The sequence below is a fragment of the Lepeophtheirus salmonis genome, chromosome 3 (genome assembly GCF_016086655.4).
Source record: "Lepeophtheirus salmonis chromosome 3, UVic_Lsal_1.4, whole genome shotgun sequence".
NCBI classification, from domain to species: domain Eukaryota; kingdom Metazoa; phylum Arthropoda; class Copepoda; order Siphonostomatoida; family Caligidae; genus Lepeophtheirus; species Lepeophtheirus salmonis.
The window spans coordinates 2,664,432-2,688,515 of record NC_052133.2 but is presented as its reverse complement, the minus strand read 5'-3'; the positions used below and the strand labels follow the sequence as shown (position 1 = coordinate 2,688,515).

At 32.6% G+C, this 24,084-nt stretch overlaps 2 protein-coding genes and 1 long non-coding RNA gene across 3 annotated transcripts; 1 reads left to right on the top strand and 2 right to left on the bottom strand.

Moving 5' to 3' along the window:
* Positions 1-11,848: 11,848 nt before the first annotated feature.
* On the bottom strand, positions 11,849-13,598 carry ATPsynbeta (ATP synthase, beta subunit). The gene has a single exon (XM_040708429.2). The coding sequence runs from the start codon at positions 13,486-13,488 to the stop codon at positions 11,971-11,973; it is 1,518 nt and encodes a 505-aa protein (XP_040564363.1). The 5' UTR covers positions 13,489-13,598; the 3' UTR covers positions 11,849-11,970.
* Positions 13,599-14,197: 599 nt separating this feature from the next.
* Positions 14,198-14,840, top strand: LOC121114455 (uncharacterized). Its single transcript, XR_005863262.2, has 2 exons — positions 14,198-14,476; positions 14,539-14,840. It is a non-coding gene; the product is annotated as an uncharacterized lncRNA (long non-coding RNA).
* Positions 14,613-18,415, bottom strand: LOC121114452 (probable ATP-dependent RNA helicase DDX5). The gene is made up of 2 exons (XM_040708428.2): positions 18,172-18,415; positions 14,613-16,750 (listed from the first exon to the last, which is right to left on the bottom strand). The coding sequence occupies exon 2, from the start codon at positions 16,726-16,728 to the stop codon at positions 15,013-15,015; it is 1,716 nt and encodes a 571-aa protein (XP_040564362.1). The 5' UTR covers positions 16,729-16,750; positions 18,172-18,415; the 3' UTR covers positions 14,613-15,012.
* Positions 18,416-24,084: the final 5,669 nt, after the last annotated feature.

Sequence of the window (24,084 nt, the reverse complement as noted above, 5' to 3'; positions counted from 1 at the left end):
TTTAATGACTAAGCGGACTGCAGACACCCCTGCATTTTGACAATCAGTAGTTCACCAAATATTAATATGTTAATGAAAAAATCGGGTTCTTTCTTATAAAACATGGTTATTTACGCCACCAAAATTGCCGACATCAAAAATACCGACGTCACATGAAAGCGCTCATTTGAGCTCAATCAACAAAAAGAAGGGCATTGACTTAATATGGGAGAATTGGGATAGAAACCAAAATTGCGGGACAAAAACAACAACAATTGAAACAGGAGTCAATCTAGTTGAAGGAAGGGGGGTATGTTCCTCTCATATTTTCTGTAAATCCAGTTCGTTCCCAGACTAACTGCATTATTTTATATAAGTATTTCCAGAATGCTATTCTTACTGCCTCACATTTTACCTAATCATTAGTTAAGATTATAATTTATAATTATGTGTTATGAATGGACGAAGTCATTTTTTTAAAGAAGGGTGACAAAATAAATACTCAATTATCAGATATAATTAAGTGATTAGAAACTTGTTAGGGATCAGTGACTGATCACAAAGAACTAAGTAATAAGTACAAACGAAATTACAAAACCTGTTACATTCTTGTCAAAACTCGTGTAAAGCTGCTTATTTGGAAATTAAATCTTTTCCGTTTCCAATAAATTTAAAATCTAGCTTTATGTTGAAAAAAAAACTACTTTTAAAAAACACATTAAATTTATGAATTGTAATGAAAATCGTGTGTATTTTTGGTATGTTAAAAAGAAGAAATCAAAAATCAACATGGAAACCATGACAATTTGAAGAATGTTATGGAGGAGAACAGCTTAGCTATCAAGACGTTTCATGACAAAGATGTTGTCAAGAATTACTCCGATGTCGATCCCCAATTATACTCTGAGTCCAATAAATACTTACAATTATAAATCTGCTACATATCTTTAAGGTTACTCTCTGTCTTTTATGAACAAGCACGAATGTTCAATCAGGTTTTGAATATCATTGAATGTATTAGGAAAGGAAGTTCACTAATTAGAAGTTAAATAATAATGAGAACAGCAAAGGAAATGAAAATTCATTCTTCCGATTACCAATTCCAAAAAATGGGCTAGCCATAAGATATAGCACATTTGAAAAATTTTTGTAATGTAAATAATTTTTTTTTTTTTAAAGTATTGAATAAAGATGTGGGCTTTATTTCATGAGAAGATCATGTAACATGGAGCTAATATTAACAATAGTTCTTAATTCAGGTGCACTATGTGTAGTGTTGTGTGAGTCCTTATTTATTCGGTCCAGTCTTAGAATTGGTCCTATCGGTCCTTAGGACCGTCAGTTTTCGGGACCGGTCCTTAAGATTGTCGGTCCCTGGAATTTTTCATAATTATATCGTTGATTTATTGAGCAAAATATGATACATGGAACTATGTATTAAGATTATTGCATGAAAAAAATATTATATTTTTCATTATATTACAATATAATACGACCATATTATATTGTTACTTGGTTATATAATTTATTTTATTGTATAACAGAATCATTAAAAGGAGGAAAAACACCCTCATTGACGTCACAAGGGATCGATTTTACCTTCTTTAAGGACCGACAAGTGGGACTGGACTGGACTGGACCAAGGTCCTCGGTCCTAAATAAGGACAACACCTCACAAGGAGATTTACCACAAAAAAGCGAGGAAGATAGATATAGAAACAATAAATAATATTCAATTGATGAATTAGGGTTCTTGGTTATGAGGATATGCAATATTTGCTAAGCTATCCTACTGAGGGTGATAGATCAGCACTTTTCAACCTGCCAAATAGTGATCGAAAGACTGTTCCTCGTCCAGGACTAATCTCTAGAACAGGATCTCCTCCGCGAAGTATCAACTTCTTATCATCTCACTTTGCACTTCATTTCTCCTATTAAGATCTTGGGTGAGATTTAACTTCGAACAATCTCAGCACATTATAAGAGCAAAAGCTTTTCCGCTTTTACAACACGTTGGTTCAATCCCCTTCTTTTGGTCATTGCGTTGGGTAAGACTCTTCCGGTGTAATAGCCGTAAAGTTGATAATATTGTAGAGAAAAACGCGTGCAAGGAGAAAGGGGAAAAAAAAGACATATGGTATCATTGTTTAAAATACTGATGTGATTATCATCTGCCTGCTTTATTATGATTTTTGAGGGTATAACGAATGTAATTATTAGCAAAATGTTTAATGAATATATACTATGTATAATTTACTTCGACGTTTTTTATCCGTTACAGTAGATTTGAAAACGTCACACTCCATTAAATTGTAACTCATTATGAACCTTATTCTCAGAATAATAGCTAATGAAACGACAAAGTAGAGTATTTTGAAATATATTTGAAGTTCGAAGTTTAAAAAAGAAGACTTTAATTAAATATAATCTACATAATAAAAAATATACCATCATACATTTATGTTAAATATACAAAATTGAACAATTGGAATCATATACCTAATAACAATAAATTATATATACAGAATATCGAAATAATAGATTGATCCAAATAATATTTTCTTGTTCTGACATCGGAATCCAGTTAAATATGGCATAACTTTAGGTTGCAAGACACAAGCGAGACGTGGAGTTTAATCAAAAAGATAATCACCCCTCTTCTTCATGTGGAAGTTGCTATATAGAATTGTACACAGGATAGACATATCTCTACCGATGAGATCTAACTAATTATTAATAATAAAGTAAATGTCAAAATCATAAAATTAGACAATAAATATACTAATAAAAAAAATGTTAGAAATAAATCCATCTGAAAGATTTAGAGCAAAAGCTAATTATGTAGTAATGTCCGGCCATCTTACTCCTTATTAAGAGCATCAAGAAAGATTTCCCCCCCGTTATTTATGCTTAAATAACAACATACTATTATCATGAAGGATATACACAATTGTTAATTATAATGCAACACCCAATGTAACTACCCCCGTTGTTGTGACCATTTAAACAGTTGTTTTTGCCTTTTATGAGTTTTCTTAACACCATTTCTTGGATCCCATCAACCATAGCTAAGCCTTAAGTGATAAAAAAGTAATATTTATTGACTATGTAATATTGGAAACCCTAATTATCATACCCAAGTCTTTAAGCGAAGAAACTAGTATCAGACAAACTAGTTGCAAACCATCCAAAGCTACTACCCCCGTTGTTGTGACCATTTAAGCAGTTGTTTTTGCCCTTTACTGAGTTGTGTATCATAATTCTTGATATGTTTAGCTAAAATAGAGTCATATTTTATGGTTAGATTTAAAAAAAATTGAATACTTACTGTGAGATAGTACAAAATTCAGAGTTCCATTTCGATATTCGTAAATACTTTTTACTGATAACTTGATCGTCATTTGGTGTGGATGACTCAAAACATTTTTATATGTATTTCTATAAATGACATCAGTACCAACATCCTCCATTAATTAAATGATGGTTCCTCGGGAAGGGATAGGTTTACCCGTGTGTTTCTCCATAAATTTTTTGAACATAGATGATTAGCAATGGATAAGGTTATATTACATGCAATAAGCATCTTTGTGAGATGAAAGTTAAAGTCTGACTTGATGTATTCATCGTTAAATTGATTTTATAGATGAATATCCATACTCTAGTTATGAGATGAGGATAATGAGTGGCGTGTAACTCTAGACAGGGGACTACAGGCACATTTATATCGACAAATCCGACAAACCATCTGTTTCTCATCCGGTAAGTATTTTCCAAATTCCAGGTCCTCCATTTTCAGAAATCCAGACAGAAGGTAACGTTATTTTAGGCATTTTATTCAGTTCTCTATAGTCTATCACCATCTAATATTATTATATTAACATTGAATAATAAAGGCGGGAATGATAACGTTCATGATTGATAGAAGAAGATGTATATTATTTAATCAATGATGCCATAAGTATTTCTTCTCTTCTCCTCGCACGCTTTTCTAATCTTACCAAAATTATCACCCTTAGTAATAGGATAGTCTATTTCAAGGCTAAATGCAGGCATACTTAAGATTGATAATTTTGGTAAGAATAGAAAAGCGTGCGAGGAGAAAAGAATAAATACACATGGCATCATTGATTAAATAATATATATCTTCTTCTATCAAGAACGTTATCATTCCCGCCTATATTATTCAATATTAATATAATAATTGTCGGATTTATCGATATAAATGTGCCTCTAGTCCCCTGTCTATAATTACACGCCACTCATTATTCTCATCTCATAATAAGAGTATGGATATTCATCTATAAAATCAAGTTAACGATGCATACATCAAGTCAGACTTTAACTTTCATCTCACAAAGATGCTTATTGCATGTAATATAACCTTATCCATTGCTAATCATCTATGTTCAAAAAATTTATGGAGAAACACACGGGTAAACCTATCCCTTCCCGAGGAACCATCATTTAATTAATGGAGGATGTTGGTACTGATGTCATTTATAGAAATACATATAAAAATGTTTTGAGTCATCCACACCAAATGACGATCAAGTTATCAGTAAAAAGTATTTACGAATATCGAAATGGAACTCTGAATTTTGTACTATCTCACAGTAAGTATTCAATTTTTTTTAAATCTAATCATAAAATATGATTCTATTTTAGCCAAAATTATCAAGAATTATAATACACAACTCATTAAATGGAAAAAAACAAGTGTTTAAATGGTCACAACAACGGGAGTAGTAGCTTTGGATGGTTTGCAACTAGTTTATCTGACATTAGTGTCTTCACTTAAAGACTTGGGTACGATCATTAGATTTTCGCAGTGTAGAAAATATTGCGGCTGTAGCCGAGAGTGTTGCCGAAGATCGTGAAGAATCGATTCGCCCCCACTCTCAACACCTTAGCTTGTCGTAACAGACTTTTTGGTACCTCAAATTGAAGCACATGGTCTCCACGATATTTGGTTCCAACAAGATGGTGCCACTTGCCCCACAGCGCGTGTGGGACTTATTGGGACATCATATTGGTGAGCAATTAATTTCACGTTTTGGCTCGGTGAATTGGCCACCAAGATCGTGTGATATCACACCTTTGGTCATTTTTCTTTGGGGCTACGTAAAAGCAAAAGTCTATGTGGATAAACCAGCGACGATTGAAGCATTGGAAGCAAATATTGAACAAGTTATTAGTGAAATTCCGGTCACAATGCTCCAACGCGTCATTTAAAATTGGCGCGAAAGAATGGGCCATTTAAAGGCCAGTTGCGGCCAACATATGAAAGGGATTATTTTCTAGAAATTATTGTAGAGGATTGTTTTTTCGGTTCATAATAAAGTTTTGACCATAATATAATATTTTATGTTTTATATTTCTACAATCCAAAAACCGCCCGTTTTGAATCCCCCTTTACTATGTATAAATTTCCTCTTGGACATTTCAATTTTCTCAGTGGATTTAAACTACTCTTTTCTAGGTTAAAAATCAATTTGAGTCCGTTTTATTTGTTTATGATCAGCCCCTTCTCCCTCTCGCAAGAAGCTGTTCCTTCTGTTTCCTCTCCTTTTTTTAAATATACAAAGATGTAATGTATTTTTCTTTCACCTGTTTTCAATAATTTTTATAAGTTGACTGACTCTTGTTTAGTTGACTCTACATATTATGAACTCAAAAAGTTATTAAACAAGATTTGGATTTTTATATCAATTTATACCAATCAAGGGCCTTCGTTTAAATTTTTATCATTTCATACTCAGTCATTGATACTTATTTTGATAAAATTATCAATTCAATGTATATAATAAATATTCTCTAAATAATAGATAACAGTTGGCAACAAGAAAAACATAGAAGACCAGCTACCATATGCTTTTAGAAATTTTTCCTTTCTCTTATGACAGTCGAGGTTGAGAGTGGATAAAAAGACTAGTCGTGTACAAGGTTAATAGAAATACAAAGTTATACCATAACACTTTTCCGACTGATGTTTGAATTCCACCACACTTATTAATAGTAACGTCAAAGAGTATAAATGTTAGCAAAAGTAGCTATATATCGTCTTCCTTGACTGTTGCTGTTAGAGTACCGTTGTTATGATTTCAAAATAGGTCTTCCTTGTATATCAGTCGGTACGGTACATCAAATTGAAAATTCTGGGAAACCCGATTACATGATGGAATAACCTTGCATTTTTATAAACTCTTGTCGTGCATAATCTTATTAAAAAAATATTTTTACAAAAAAATTACAATTCCAAATATAAAATTAGATTTCTTCACATGTTTATGATTGATTAAGTTACCTAGTTTACGATGTGCTCAACAAAAACTTTAAACTGCTTTTAAAATGTAATCGGATGAAATTTGAGGGCTCAAAATGGACTCTTTTAAGTTATTTAAGGAGTTGGACTTGTGTGCAAAGACTTGACACTCGACTTGGACTTGCAGTATATCTACTTTTTCTTTACGTCTGGAAAAATAATTAATCAATTGCCACGGGTTTAATTTTGTCCATAAAGAGCTTTTGGAGTTAATATATGATTCGTACGTAAAATATACACTATAGAACCGAAATCTGGAATGTGTTGGACTCTCATGGAGGGATTCTATCCACTTCTCACAAATAATGCACATAAAGTAAGAAAAATGCTGATGCCGGTTCTTTAATATTTTAAATATTAGTTAAAAAATACCATTTTGCTATAAATTTATTATAATTACAATTGATAAAATAAATTACCTTCCTTAATTAACGTAAATTATATTTACATTAAATAAAGGAAGACGATTCCTCTGCTCGGCGAGCTTTTCCGAGGGAAATTTTCTGATGGTGAGTAATCCTACGGCAAACTTTCTTAGGGCAAAAATTCCAAAGGCGAGCTTTCTTAGATACTTTTTTTTTCTTTTTTTTTACTGATTTATTTTATATTTTTTATAACTTAGAAAAGTAATAAATAGTTAAATACCAGTTAAAAATAATAAAACATAAGTATTGTCATATACATATCTTAAGGATCAGGAAGACGTGACCACTCTTCAAACTCCACCTAAGATTTTACCGAGGGAATAATAGAATGGGAAACATTATGAAAAAGAAAAAAAGGAAAGTAATATTTTTCTTTTATAAGATTCATTGGAAGGGCGCGCCACTTTCAACGGCCCTGAATATCGATAATTAATTTAACTTGTGTTTAAAAAAACAATTAACAATATTAAAAGAATAAACTCCAATAATATGCATTCATATATTTATAAGGCAAAAGTAATAAAAAATTATAAAATTTACGTTACAAACGTGATGTGTGATGACTGGGGCTATTTTTTGTGAAAATACATTCAATATTTAGAGAGAGAGAAAGCAGATCTAACTCCAAATTATGTCGATTTCGTATTTACGATTTCACAGTAAGCATAGCTAAAAATACAGATTAAGAAATATATGTTGCAGAGAAGGGAGAGACCGGAAACAATTGCTACAATTTTGGCTAAATTGCTCAGAGTTGGTTGACTTAAGCCTGCTAAATTTTCACCCAACATAGCCACATATGTATGGTTGCTATTTTCTTATTAATTGCATTTGAATACGATCCGTAAAATGTTGGAACTGTATCCATACCCAGGTACTGTTACAAGAGTTAAAAAATCTTATTTGAATTGGGAATTAAGAAAACTAGACTGGAGAATATTTCTTGAAGAATAAATGAATAACATTGCACTTATTCACTCATAATGTATTAAAGTCTTACATAATGATTTATAATTATTATAAATAACAAATCAGTATAAACGATTATGAATTGATTTCCATTTAAATCAGGGCCTTGCTTTGCCTATATATTACAATACAATATGCAATCTGTATTCTAATTCATAATATATCTGTATTAATGAAGAAAAGTTTTCATAGATGTTTATCTGTTTGTCAATGCTTGAAAAGAAATATAAGGTTAAACAATCATGTAATTGGGCTTGCTATAATTTTCAATTTGATGTAACGTACCGACTGGTAGGCAAGTCAGATATAGTTTGACGTCATAGAGTATAATAACGGTATATTAAAGCAGATAATACTAGAAAATATATTATGAACAGAAACAGTATATACTCTTTGACGTCACTACTAAAAAGGGTTGTGGCAGTCAAACATAAGTCAGAAAAACGTTATGTATAGCCTTGTAGTTTTATTAAGCTTGGAACGGCGTTACTACTTAATCTAATAAATAACAACATAGCAAGTGGCTTCTGTATCTAAAGCTCAGCACATCGTATTAAAAAAGAAAAGGAGAGTACATATCTATATTATACAAGCAAAGTCTTTTTGTTTGTTTGTCGACGCCTTATAACTCATAGTAAGGCCGGGTAGTTCCGCTAGTAAAATAATTAAAAAGAGGGGTGAGCTAGAGTCGCTGTAGCCCCCCCCCCCTCACCCCAAAAAGAAGGATTTTTTGTTTTGGTTTAGAAAAAATTTCTGTTCTGGAACAAACAAAATTATGAGAAAAGCGTGGTGAATTTTTTTAATAGGATTTCTTTGTTTGGCCATTTGACCACATTATGCAAAGGAGCAAAAGTTTTACAAAATTCAAATAAGACCAAAAAATATAAATATATAAATTTAAAAAAAAATTAACAAAATTTTATTTTTTCATCAATATTTTAAATTATGAATTCAATTTTAATTCGAATGTGAAATTAGTTTTTTCGTATAAAATCTGTTTTTTGATAATTTTCGATATGAATTTTATACACTTTTGTATGTTTCAGCCTGTTAGCAGACTTTCGGCCAAAAGTATTTTTGCTGAAGGACAATTTTCCGTATGACATTTTGTCGAACAACAATTAACCGAATGAACAATTTGCCGAAGGACCATATGGGAAATTTGCCTTAAAAATTATATTAAATTATATTTAATTTAATTTAAAATGATATTATGATAAACATGTATTGCTCATATGCTATATATGGTATATAATCTATAGGTAAATTAATGAGTGTTCTTTTGCAGAAAAATATTTTTTATTAATTATAATCATTAATGAACATTATAAAAACAAATGGTTGTGCTAAAAAGTTTGCAGACAAAATCGTTATAGGGTAAAATTGTCGTGTACATTATCACTATGAAAAAAATTGTTGTGGGTAATATCATTGTGAAGTAACATCATTGTAAGTAATATGATTGTAAGCAATTTTATTTGAAAATATTATTATCGTGTGCAATTTATATTATATTCGACGATAAAATTATTGAATGATGAAAAAACTCGCCATGAAATACTCTATTTAATATTTTCAGCCCACAGGTTATAGAGCAAAGTGTTGGGCCCTAAAACAGTTTAAACTCCACCGCCACCGCGTTTCTAAGCTTGCCCCTGAAGTATGTCAAATTCTATCGTCGCGGATTCTTTAAGCATCAAACAACCCTTTTAATATCCACAAACCTCATTTTAGGCAAACCTGCTGTTACCCAAGGTTAATAGAAATACTATTTCTATTAACCTTGCTGTTACCTAAATATATATTTTCTTTGATTAAAACACACAAACAAATAGACGAACAAATGTATTTGGCACACAAAAATTCTACGGGTACTCGTACCACCTAACGACCTTACTATTTATTTGTCACTCTGAAGTTATTCTTTAGCTGTATCATTAATAATTCTAAATTCATAAAAGACTAGATATATCTAGGAATGAATGTAAAATGGAGCATGTATTAATTACCTAGGGTTGTTCAGCTTGCTTTTTTTATCAATCCTCTATACCCTTCATTATGTAGCTCGTTGTTGTTTGAGTGGTTAGTGTCGCTGTTATTCAAAAAAAATATTTTTTTTCTACAACTATAAAGCTAAATTATGATTTTAAATTAATTTTTTTATGAATTTTTGAGCAATGAGTCAGGAGCGGTTAGCCAGACAAGCCTACAGCAAGAAGTGGAAGAGGGTTCGTCAAGAGTTGTAATCTGTGCGAAATTGATTGATAGAATAATTGTTTCAAGAAAACAGTGTAACCAATGTTGAACAGCTTGAACCGACACAACAAGAACCTATCAGAATTCAGGACTCTAACCATGAGGATTCCTTATTGTTATTGTCAAATACTGAGCCTGAGAATAGGATGGCAATTGGAATACCATTAAGTAAAAGTGTTTGTCCTGAGATTATTGAAGATATAAAAATACATATTATTGAGTTCTCTAATGACTCTACCTTGAGAACAGTGAAGTACAAAACTCACTCAATAACTTTTTACAACACTGGGCATTGAAACATCATATTAAACACTCGGCACTTGATTATCATTTTGTTATTTCTTATTTATATTATATATATATATATGTTATTCTTATATATTTTTTATATGCCATTCTTTTATGAATACATGTTTCAACATATATCAACTTTATTTGAAAGTTGCTTTTAACCTTTAGATAACATTAATACAACGCTTCGACAACTTTCCTGCACAACCATGGAGCAACCAAAATTAACGTTTACACGACGTTCAGTAACTTAAGGCCTATGTTAATACAACGTTAAATTGTTGCTTGGGTAAGAGCCTCTATTAAAAAGAACCAACCCCGGGGCCAATAGAACCACTGAACATGAACCGAGCACAACCTTGCATATTTTTAATACATTTTAGGGTCAGATATGCAATAAAACATAGGGATAATTTTTATGGACAATTTAAGGTTTTATTTAATGGTCCCATTTTGACATCCAATAGTTCACTATTTTTCGTGATTATATCACGTAAAACACTCAATATTACCTAACCGTTTTTGTCGAAATTACATTAATTTTTGGTCAAATTTATTCTTTAAATCTCCAAATACATTATGTTGAGCTCTATATAATATTTAAGTAATATGAATTATCATATTACAGTTATAATTATAAAAATAATATGACCTCCCGGTTTGCTAAAAAGAAAAGCCAAAAATTAACGTGGGCTCACCTTATATATAAAATTTTAAGTCTATAGTCACACTGACAATTTAAATAATCTTTGAAAGAAGAGCAGCTTAGCTGTCATGACGTTTCATTAGCTATGAGATGAAGGAAATAAACAGTGAAGTGAGAACTCACTCCTTATTTAGCAATGATATAGGCAGAAATTACCCTGATGTCGATTCTCAATTCTATTCCGAGTTCAAGAAGGACTTACACTTAGAACTCCACACCTAATCATAAGTGTTACCCATTACCTTACGCGCACTAGTGATTAAGCATCTATGTTGCACCTTAGATCAAATATAAATTTAAATTGGTCTAAAAATTGTCAGTTTTGACCCGCAAAAACCCCTATTTTCATTTGGAAATAGATTGCCAAAAAATGTATTTAACATATTTTAATTGCCCCTCAAAGGGACTCTCAAGCTATTCCAAGACTCACGTATACCTGTTATTATTTAATAAGGGAATTAAGCAAGAAGATCTCATTTCTCTATCTTGGGCATCCTAGCCAGTATTCCAAGTCAAAAGGTTATTGTCAACTCACATTAAGATTTAAGAAACGACAAGTCTTATATTTATTATATTTTTCTTATAAATGATGACAATACATAATGAATATCATGATAGCGATCAAAGGCGCGATAAGTCGCATTATTCCACGACTAATAAATATGGTATATGAGTATAACATGTAAACATTATTACAAGCAAAAGGAACCATGTAATTCCTTAAATAGGACCCTTATAGAAATTACAATTAAACTGAAGCAAATGTGTTGACTCAACTAATCTACCTGACAGTAACGTGGCCTTTTTAAAGTATATCTCCTTTCGCTCATTTTTTGTTCTATCTTTAAATATTTTCTAGTCCAGATAAAAGTACAAAAGCTAATAATTAAAAACAAAACATTTATTCACAGTTTTATTTCTTCACGTAATATATATCGAGGAAAGTTGTTTTAAAAGTGATTTAAAATAAACGCAATATATTTTCTTGACAACTAAAATAGTTTTAACAAAAGGAAGATAACTTATGCAGAATCGGCAGCCTCCTTTGCTAAACGTTCAGCCTTCTCAACAACATCAGAGATGGGACCGACCATGTAGAACGCAATTTCAGGCAAATGATCATATTTACCAGATAAAATTTCTTGGAAGCCACTAATTGTTTCTTCCATGCTAACAAGTTTACCAACATGGCCAGTAAAGACCTCAGCTACTTGGAAAGGTTGAGACAAGAATCTTTGAATCTTCCTGGCACGAGCGACAGTAAGTTTGTCTTCTTCAGACAATTCATCCATACCCAAAATAGCAATAATATCTTGAAGGGATTTATAATCTTGTAAGATCTTTTGAATATTACGAGCAATTTGGTAGTGTTCAGCTCCAATGACATTGGGATCCATAATACGGGAGGTAGAATCCAAAGGATCCACAGCGGGATAAATACCAAGTTCAGCAATTGCACGAGATAATACAGTGGTAGCATCCAAGTGAGCGAATGTAGTGGCAGGGGCAGGATCAGTCAAATCATCAGCAGGGACATAAATAGCTTGTACTGATGTAATAGATCCTTTAGTGGTAGTTGTAATTCTCTCCTGCATAGTACCCATGTCTGTGGCCAGAGTGGGTTGATACCCTACAGCTGATGGGATTCTACCCAACAAAGCAGAGACTTCAGAACCAGCTTGAGTAAATCTGAAGATATTGTCAATAAACAAGAGTACGTCTTGGCCTTCAACGTCACGGAAATATTCGGCAACAGTGAGTCCTGTAAGTGCAACACGAGCACGGGCACCTGGTGGTTCGTTCATTTGACCGTAGACGAGTGCCACCTTGGAGCTCTTGTCCTTGAGTGAAATGACGCCTCCCTCAATCATCTCGTGGTACAAATCATTTCCCTCGCGGGTTCTCTCTCCAACACCAGCGAAGACAGAGTATCCACCATGAGCCTTGGCGACATTGTTGATCAGTTCCATGATGAGGACAGTTTTGCCTACACCGGCACCCCCGAAAAGACCAATCTTTCCTCCTTTGGCATAGGGAGCCAAGAGATCCACAACCTTGATACCAGTTACCAAAATTTCTTGTTGGACGCTCATTTCAGAGAAGGGAGGAGCTTCGGCGTGGATAGAAGCCTTGCTCTTGCTGTTGACGGGACCGCGCTCATCAATGGGGTCGCCAATCACGTTGATAATACGCCCCAAGGTCTCTTCTCCCACAGGGATCTTGATTGGAGAACCCGTGTCCAACACCTTCTGCCCACGGACCAAACCCTCCGTTCCGTCCATTGCAATGCAACGAACTGTGTTCTCACCCAAATGTTGAGCTACTTCCAGGATCAGCTTGGGCTCACGGTTCTCAACCCTCAGAGCATTCAGGATCTCGGGAAGGCTATCATCAAATTGCACGTCCACGACGGCACCAATCACAGCCACGACCTGTCCATTAGCGGCGCTTACAGCACTGTAATTCCTCCAGGAAGGAGCTCCCAACAGAACCCGTCTACCGACATTAAGGGAATTCATCAATCCTACGCTCGTCATCATGTTACTCCTATCAAACTCACTACAAGACTGAACCCGAAGCAAGAAGCTCTCTCTCTTTCAAAGTAAGTTCAGCTGTCTGTCCTACAATTAGCCATTTTATCAGCTGTTTCTCTCCATTGAAAAATTGATTTCCTGCGCCTCCAAGGCCTTCCAATTCTGCCAGGGGTCACGTGATTCATCGCCATTTTCTCTACCATATGCGTGCGTCCATAAAACAGCTAGGGCTAAAAAAATACAATTATTAACAATACAACATACCCGACTCTTTTCACACACTCAACCTCGACATCCCAAACCTACTCCACTTCTTATCAATACCCATCAACTCTTAAAAAGTAAAATCTACTCATTTCGTTCATTATTCAGATATTATACATGTTATTTACTTCAAGATACTTAGTCTCGAAGTATCTTAATTTACATAATCGTAATGACGGATATTGAATTTATGAAGACGTTATTACAACTTACAAGAAATCATTAAAAAAACTGTATATTCATTTAATTTTTTTTAAATAAAAGCAAAATAGGTTTTACGTTAAGGCTATCATTAATTTCATAATACCTTAATTATATTGATAAAATTAAATATGCCCAATAGGTTTAGTGAAGTATAATATCTGAAAACATATGTTTTGTATCATAGATAAAAAAGTACATTTCTTTCTCGTAAGATTCAGTATTAATATTATATATGTTGGTTCTTCAATTTATATTTAAAAAATCAGGGAACATTACTAAATTTAATATATATTTGATTCAATCCAGTCCTTTTTTTTTAAGTCAGACTTCTTATTAGGCTATTTATATATTTTTTAAAGTTAATCATACATTATTTAGGATATAAGTTTATTAACTAATTAAGTATATATATTACGACGTTAACAATAATGGATTTAATTTCATTACATCTTTAGCTCACCTATATCAAAATTCCCTTTCTTCTCATCATACTACTTGTAATTTACGAGCAGGAAACACTACATCGGTATTTTAATGATCACCATCTACATAATTTAGTGAAAACTGATAATTATTACTTTTTAATAGTATTTGACCGATGTCCATTAGCAAAGTTCCACCCATCAGATAACCAAATGAAGAAATAAAAATACTACTTAACGTCAGTTAAATATTATAATTTATTGAATAAATTTTAGAAAATGCATAAGGAATTAAAAAATATTTAGTTCCATATATATTCTACCTTTTTGAACTTGAGAATTAAAACTAGATTACAAAAAGTAATAATCTTTCTCTGAGATAATACGAGGGATAATACATTACATACAAAAATATTACATGAATAATATTGATTAGAAAACAAAAAAAAAATAGATTTCTTTCCTCCCTCTAAACACATAGGGGAAAAATATACAGAATGAAAAATTTGAGACAAAAAATGCTTTAATAACCATTTCTCAAACATTCAATGTTCCAGTAATTGAATATAGGACTTAGAGGAATGGGATAGCAAGGTAAAGAGCCCAATTATAAATATCCCTAGTCTTTGGTACTTAAAATTCACCAACGGCGATCCCCTCCTGTCCTTGGAGGACCTCCACTACCACCATATCTTGCACCTCCATTAAACCTAGATCCACTATTACTGTTACCACCGTAGCGTGACCCACCATTACGATCACCACCACCACCGTACCGTGAGCCTCCACCGCCCCCACCATAACGAGAGCTCCCGCTATATCGACCACCTCTACCACCAGCAGCACGACGATTAAACCCGCTACATTGGGCAAGTTCTTGTAATTTAGGATTTACTACTTGCTTAGCTTCCAATAAAACATCGACTAGATCCTTAGCCTTTGCACTGTTGCCAGATGTGAATAAAGTATAGGCGGTACCAGTTCTATCTTTTCTACCAGTTCTTCCGATTCGATGAATATAGTCTTCAGAATTATTTGGATAGTCATAATTAATAACAAATTTAACGTCATCAACATCTAGTCCACGAGCTGCAACATCAGTGGCTACAAGTATTGTAGTTGCACCGTGTTTAAATTCCCCCAAAACCCAGTCTCTTTCTTTCTGTTGCTTGTCACCATGAATACACATAGCGGGATAACCATCACGTCGCATCAAACGCGTCAATTCATCAGCCTTTCTTTTGGTCTCAACAAATATAAGAATCTTATTATGTGGTTCACAACCTATTTCCTCCAAAAGACGAGCCAATTTCTCCTCTTTCTGGAAATCCTCGCATACATCTACGATTTGAAGAATGTTGTGGTTTGCATGGAGCGTAGCTGCTCCTATGTTTATGTGAACATAATCATCAAGAAAGTCTTCAGCCAGGCGTCTCACTTCTTTAGGCCAAGTAGCTGACCACATCAACACTTGTCTGTCTGGGCGAATTTGTTCAATAATTTTACGAATTTGAGGTTCAAATCCCATATCCAACATCCTATCAGCCTCGTCAAGAACTAAATATGTGCAACGTCGCATATTAATTTTACCCATCTCCAAGATATCAATTAGACGCCCAGGGGTAGCGATGACGATTTCACAGCCACGCTCTAAATCCCTGAGTTGAGGCCCCTTGGGAGCACCTCCAAAAATACATGTACTCTTAATACGAGAAGTTCTTCCGAATTCACTAGCGACTTCTTGAATTTGCTGAGCCAATTCACGAGTTGGTGCAAGAACCAAAACAATAGGACCATCTCCCTCTTCAAGATAAGGCTGATTATTGACATGAATAATTCCAGGCAGAAGATAACCACAAGTTTTTCCTGAACCTGTCATCGCAATACCAACCATATTAGAACCAGATAGGGCAATAGGCCATCCTTGTGATTGAATAGCAGTAGGACGCTCAAACCCCTGCCTCTTGAATTCTTTTAAAATATAGTCTGGGAATCCTGCTTCCGTGAAATCTAATATAGGATTGGGAATATTGTGTCCTCTAACAATAGTGATCTCCTTTTCGTCTCTATAAGCCTCCACTGTCTTCTTTTCAGCATTAAGTATATTGGGATGAGGATTATAGAAATGCTTCTCAAAGGGAACTAAATCGTAAGATTCCCAGACGGGTTTTCTCAAATTCTGTCCAGGGTTCTTTCCTTTGTTCATTCCGCCATTGCGATCTCCTCCAAATCTGCCTCCTCTATCACTTCCAAATCGACTTTGCCCACCACGGTCACCGTATCGACCTCCAGAATTAAAGCGGGTTCCACCACCACCTCGACCATAGGATCCACTACCATTTTGAGAACGCGACATCTTAATTACTATCTTAAAGGGTCTAAAAAGTGATGCAAAATATGGGAGAAAAGGGAAACAATTAAACACAGACACAAATAGGGAAAAATGAATAGGTCCCATGGAATTCAAGACATAATCTACACAGAAATTACCACCGGTAAATTTGAAAAACCCTATTTTTCTAATACTCACAAAAACACGATCGCCCAAAATAATACCTGCAAAGGCTCTGTTGTAGTAACTACGATTTAAACGTTAATAATTCAATTTGATAATGTATATAAACCAAAATACAGTCATTACTTGCTGAGTCTTAAGAAATACAATTACGGAATGAAGTAATGAAATAAGTGAATGAGTCATTATTCGTTTTACCACATTCTAATTCGCACCTATGAGAACACAATTGAAGAGTCCAAATGAGAGAAAAGCCCCTCACTTCAGACCGATGGACTACTTATCTAGTGCAGCACCTGTTCAAACAGTAGGATCCTTTCCTTTGTAGACCCCCACGACATAAAAGCTAAGGACTTTCACTTCTTGATCCTCGATTCCAGTTACTTTGATAGTAGGTATCCGAACGTGGCATTCCGCAGTCTTGACAAATGAACAGGAGTGACTAAATGTAATCCGTAAGTGTAATACACAGGCGCCAATCTGCTGGCAGTCAGCTACCCCTCTATCTATGACTCAATTAGTTACAACAGAATCAACGTCCCCTGCAAATGCTAGAAACGACAAACGCCCCGAAAGAAAGAAATGAATCAATAAGAGATGCAACTGAAGACTAGTTTAAAATCAATCCCTTTATTTCCGATTGTTTGACACAAAGAGTACAGAACAAGGGGAAAGGGGAGTTGTGAAAGGAAATGAGTGTCCATCTAGTCTCGGAATCTCTTTCTTTTTCAATTTCAGAAATGAACGCGTTTCTTAAGTAGAAGTCAAGTGCCCCCTTCAGAACTTGATAAATAGCCTGAAGTAGAGAAGCTAATAAAAAGGACTAATCAAAAGTGGATCCCTGAGGAGGAGTCAGAACAAGGGAGTACAAGAGGTACGAGACTCATTTCCATTCCAAACTCCCCTCTTGCATTAAATAAACAGGTCAATTCATTCAATATGCCATTCAAGTCCTTTTTACAATACTCTAGTAATAAGTACCAGAGCTTTTGTCTTCTCCGACCATGCCTCTACTTACTAAGCAACAAGGTGGCACCTTACGCATTCGAAATCTATACATATAACCGCGTGCGTTTGTCAGTCACTATTTCAATTGGGCGGATCGTCCGATGGTTATTTCAACACTTAATTTCTACCTTCAAATATATCCCCATAGGCGAGGGCCTACGAAGTATATTCAAGGTACTTAAGCTCATTTCCTCTTGAATAAGAAGAAATCCATAGATAACAGATTTTCCAGAGGACTGCACTTCATTAGTCGCGTCTTATACAAGGTCTACTCACAAAGTTACACAAATTAATTCTTCAATCCAGAGGATCCTTCAAAAACGTGGTCTTTCTTCAATGAACACCAAAGAGAAGATGAAGCCACAAAGGGAAGTACAAAGGAAAAAAGGGGAAAAGGGAAAGAAAGAAGAAGAAGAGAGAAGCTCAATTCAAGGAGAGGAAGAAGGAGGAGCTATCATCAGGCACCACGCAACAAGAGCAACCAAAATATCCCACGCTTCCCCCACTCTCACTACAAAAGGAAGCGGGGTCTAACGCTACATAAATTCAGGCTTACCAACTACTTTTACACTTCAATCACTGCTACTAATTCTTTCAAGGCCCCCTACTTCCATTTTCATTCATATAATAATTATACTTTAATGAATTCAAAATATCCAAAGGCTTTTCCTTTTATAAATTACATTAATAATTTTTTTGTACAGGTTTACCCTTATAGACATAAATAATCATAATACATTGGATATTTTTGATCATTGCAGATCTCTAAAAGATTATGCTTATGAAAATAATTACTCTTCATATTCTTATAATATGGGATTGTCTGTATAATTGAATTATTCCATAAAGAGATGATCCCTTTAATGATGTATTGGCATCCAAGAGACATTTTGTGAATTCGAAATCCTATTTGTATATATGTGTTCTATTTTTGTCAGTTTAACGAGGTATAAACTGAGTCACCACGTGGTATGAATATTTCAAATACTAAGTACATAATGGAATACGTTGTTTTATGATGATTGATGACTTACTAGGTGAATTTAAGTAGCTTAACATATAAAATACTTATTTTATGTGAGTAATTATACATGAGACAAAATGATATATAATACATTGTTAATGTGGCAGAATTGATGATTAGAAAGGTTTAATAAAACCTGGGCTGTTTCCACTGTTAAGTATATAGGTACTGTTTGAGTAATGAACAATTTATATAATATAAAAGTCTCATTGAAGAATTGCGTTGTATATTTCATGGGGTTGAATTATTTGATCTTGTGTTACTAAATGATTGATTACAAATTCAATAAATTGCCTAGAGAAGAAATCTATTCTATTTACTCTATTCTGAAATTCGAGAAATAGTAGTTTGTGGTCGCATATTTAATTAGAGATCAATCAAAGTTAATTCATTTTATATTATTCACTTAATTTACTCTATTTTACGAAAATTAAAGAGTGATGTACAGGAAATCATTGAAACGTTTTAAAGCCTATATATAATTATTATACTTAGAAGACCAAAATATAGCGTACAGTTTTTTTAGAGTACCTTCACTTGGGGGAAAAAAATAATACGGGCCCCCACAATGGCTGAAATACCTTTTATGTACAAATGCTTTATTATATTATAACACCATGTTATGAATAATTGAAGAGTTATCATAATTTTCCATTATACAATAATCCAATTCATTTAAAATGAATTGTTACTTAATATTTCATAGCCCTATTTTTTATAAAGAAAAATTATTAATTAATGTATCTCATATTAACTTAAGATTATTTTCTTATTCTGTTAACTAAATCCAAAGTTTTATAAAATAACTTTATAAGTGATAATTTAAGATACATAATGTTAATTTTGTTTCATTTAAAAATTAAATTACGAGTTGTGACCATATGATGCTACAGAAATCACCTCTATTTCTTGTTCAGCTAAATACTTTACGATAAATTCAAAATCTATATAGATCATTAGTATGCTTTTAAAGTTTGCAAAACAACCTTTAAATTAGATATCTAGTTTGATAAAGGTATTTTTCTGAAAATGAAAAAAAAAAGTCATAATTTTGAGAGGAACTTGTTATATTGTCTTTAATTTTATAGGCTACAAATCATCATATTTCAATTATAATCTTTGAAAGATTAAAAACAAGACAAAATTTTGCTATTGATGATAATTATTTATTATTATACATTGAGTTCTGAGAACCTACTGACTTTCATATTTACTTTTAATAATTCACCAAAGCTACAAATTAAAAAATAAAATCTTACTATTCATAATCTATTAATTATTAAAGAGTATATATAGTTATATAATTTAATGTCATTGAGAAGCTATGTTCAATTCTTTCAATACATAATTAATTCACATTAAATATATGTAGCGGTTTGGATTTATTTATATCTCATCTCCATTACAATAGTTTACTTATATTAGTTTGGAAACAAAGCTTACGATTTCTTGCACAAAAATAATACAACTCCCAAAATGATAATATTATTTGATATAAAATATACTAATATAGGTATGTACATGTTACTTATATAGGGTGCTGGGAATTTTTATTTTATAGAAAATGAAGAAGGAATTACCTATTTATTTACATCTGCAACAAAGTTGTATTATGTTTTTGCCTCTGTTTGTTAGTCACCAGGATTGCAGCAAAAGTTATAGATCGATTTTGATCAAATTTGGTACGAAGATTATATATAATCCCGGTAAGAGACCATTAAATATTTAGAAGTCAAGGTAACAAAACGTAAAATATAGATAATCGACCATAACTTCGTAACAAATTGGGATACATAAGTGATAACTCAATTTGATTTTAGAAGGAGGTTTTACGCTATACCGAGTCCCTATTCTAGTTTATTTGTGTTGGGGTCCAAGCTAAAATCTGTCGCATCACCTTGAGGATAATATATATTTTTTTATTTACTCATGCCCTATTCTAACTTCATGCCCATTCTTTTCCTATAAAATTATGTTAGAAATTAAAATTTTAAAAGTATGTTAAAAATAGTAGGGGCGCTCATTTTGTTCTCCCCAGGAGAGGAGGGAATTTATAATTAATCTCAAGTAATAGCCACATAACTCTCGTAATGTTTAAGGTATTTAATTTTATTTACAATAGATTTCTTCTAATAAATGTCATCTATTAACTGACAAAATTTCATACAGCTGGCATACACCATATCAGTGCAATTTACATATATATTATAGACGCGGAGAAGAAAGAGACCAATTTTTTATTGAAAAAATCAAATTACTCTGTTCCTATCGTATAAATATTAAAAATACTGTCATCTCTGAAATCAGGAAAATAGCTGTATCAAATAAAGTTTATTATCTCCTTCAAATCTAAATTTTTTAGAATATTTTAACATACTTTTTTTAAAAAAAGACTAAATTCGCTTAAATTTAATGAAGCGCCAGCAAACTAATAAAAAAATGTTTACTCCAACATGGCATAACCACCTTGGGCACAATCATAGATATAACTTATATCATATAACTTATAAGATATATATATCTAGAGCGACGAAGTTTTTATTGAGGAGGTTGTTATCGAATCCAAGAGAATTATAAACTCGTAAGTATCTGTAAGACTGTAATAAATAAAAAGTACAAAATGTATTAATTTAAATTTGTTATTTCCATTGATTCCTTATTTATCAACGCTATAATTCAGATTTTTCCATTTCTCTCTATCGTTATATTCCTGGCAACAGCTGGCAACTAGAAAAATATGGAAGACTAGCTACTATACATTTTTTTCAAATGTTTCCTTTCCCTTTTTGACAAACGAGGTTCAGAGTGGATAAAATAGTTCTGATGTTCCCAGTTCATATAATTGAAATAAAGAAAAACTACCGTGAATAGTATTTACATAGGCAATCACTAATTACTAAGACAGTTCAACAGTCAAAATGTCAAAAGATTGAAATAGTTGAGTTTGATCCTTTCATTCCAAATATGGCCTTAGTATTTCTCTATTGCCATCAAGCCCTTCAGAAAAAGGCTTTATATATTTTTTTGTACTTTTAAGATTCAATATGTATGTTAGCGCTTGGTGTTGAAGCTGCAGATAAATTATATTAATATATTTCAAACCCTAATATGAAAGATTAAAAATATATATATATTTGAAATGTATTTATCATGTTTAGAACTCGAGTTATCTATGTTTAAAGTTGAAAACGGTTGTTTTTACTTCAGAGACTCATAGGTCTATGCAGAAGAAATACTAAAAATTCAAAAATATCTCATTTGATACCTGAAAGTCTGAACTATAACTATAGAAAAAGGTTCTATTCAAAAACACCCTATATCGTTGTAAGGGCATCACAATATTTCATTTTTGAATTGATCTAATAAGATCAATTTATTCAATTAATTATTAAAGGGCGTAGAGAGAAAGAAACATAAATGAAGAGAAAGAATAAGGTAGAATAGAGAGACTAGAGCTAGAGAAAAGAGCGAGAGAGAACACGTCTTTATTGTATCTCGCAACCTTTCACGAGAAAAAGAAAGAACAAAAGGGCCCCAAATCAGTTGGGAATTAGCCAATTTGGACGGAAATTATCTCATCTGAATGATTTAATTAAGTTTTGTATGTGGTCTTAAAAATATTCATCGATAGACCAGAAAAGAGTTTACCAATTAACCCTAGGACATCCAGCTGGTTGATAACTTCAGGATTATTAACGTCATTTACAATAAATTTCTGTAAGCTTCAACAAGATGTTCTCGTATTAAATAGTACTCTACATTTTTTCTTTATTTACAATTAATTTTTTAGGTGTATTAAATATTACATTTATTTGATTGCTAAAATTGTGTAGGACAATTGCCTCCGTTTCCTAAGACTTAATATATTCATTAAAAAATTGACCTTATACAATACACAATATCATTGAAGTAAAATGCTAGTAGAAAATAGAATAAATAATGCTTTATTAATTCGAATTAAATATCTATTATATTTAACAATAAAGTTATGATTTTTTCAACTCAAAAATAATATTATGTCTCCTTATTATCTTTGATTCAATATTCAATTATATCCATTAAGTTTAAAAATTGAATATGTTTTAATTCCATCTATTACAATGTTCATATAAATGATATGAACTTCGAATTTAAGATAGGTAAAAACTTTGAATTCTTATTTGTTAACAGTATCACGACTAGCTTTTTTTATCCCCTCTCACTCACCCTCAACTAACAAAAGGGACAGGAAAAATTATGTATTTTTCTTATAGCCAATTGTTAATTATTATTTAGCTCACGTCGTTACTTTTATTGTATTACGTAAACTTTTCTAATGAAGAAACAGAAAAAGGTACGAAATCATTTGGTAGTGAATCAAATGAGTCGATCATACCCAAAGGTGAAAATCCGGTGTAGAATTGGCATGTTAAAAAAAAAAAGAAGTCGAAAATCAACATGGTAAAACTAAGGTATTAATCCAAGTAGCGCATCGAAGGCTAACGTCATTATTAGCGAAAAAAGATATCCTTGTGGAAATCTACTTTTTTTTGTCCGCTAGAGGTATTATTATTTCAAGCATTTGGAGAATCCTTTCCTGTTCTCTCGTGAATGAGTCAAGTACTTTGATTTATTTCATTATTCATATACTTTTTGCTTGAACAATTATGGAATGAGAATTATGATTCAAAATGATTTTCACATACAGAATGGTCTGTAGGTTTCCAATTAGGCAGATATTTAAGATTTGATATCCATTTTATTCTTCCTGCGACTTCTTTTGGAATTTTTGGGAATGGGAAATTTAAAAAAGCGAATGTTTCCTCGAAGCTTTTCAAATTTGACTCAGTTCTATTTTTGCATCCTCAGACACTAACATGACCCATTATTTTGAAGTAATTTGCTTCAAATTTGCTTTAATATGTAAATATAAAATATTTAAGACAAGAATAAATTATATACGTATTTTACTTATTCAAACTTATTATTACCACATAAAGCTTTAAAGTAAAGGAGTCCTTTACTTTAAACCAAGTAGCGAAACACGACCGTTATCCTGAGGAAATACAATGGTGCAGCGTTTTAACACTTTTCGCAAAATGTCGTTTTGTATATGACGTCACTTTGTCATTTTTCTTACTACCGATGTAGGGTAGGATGTATAGACAGGGCCGTACGTCAGTATT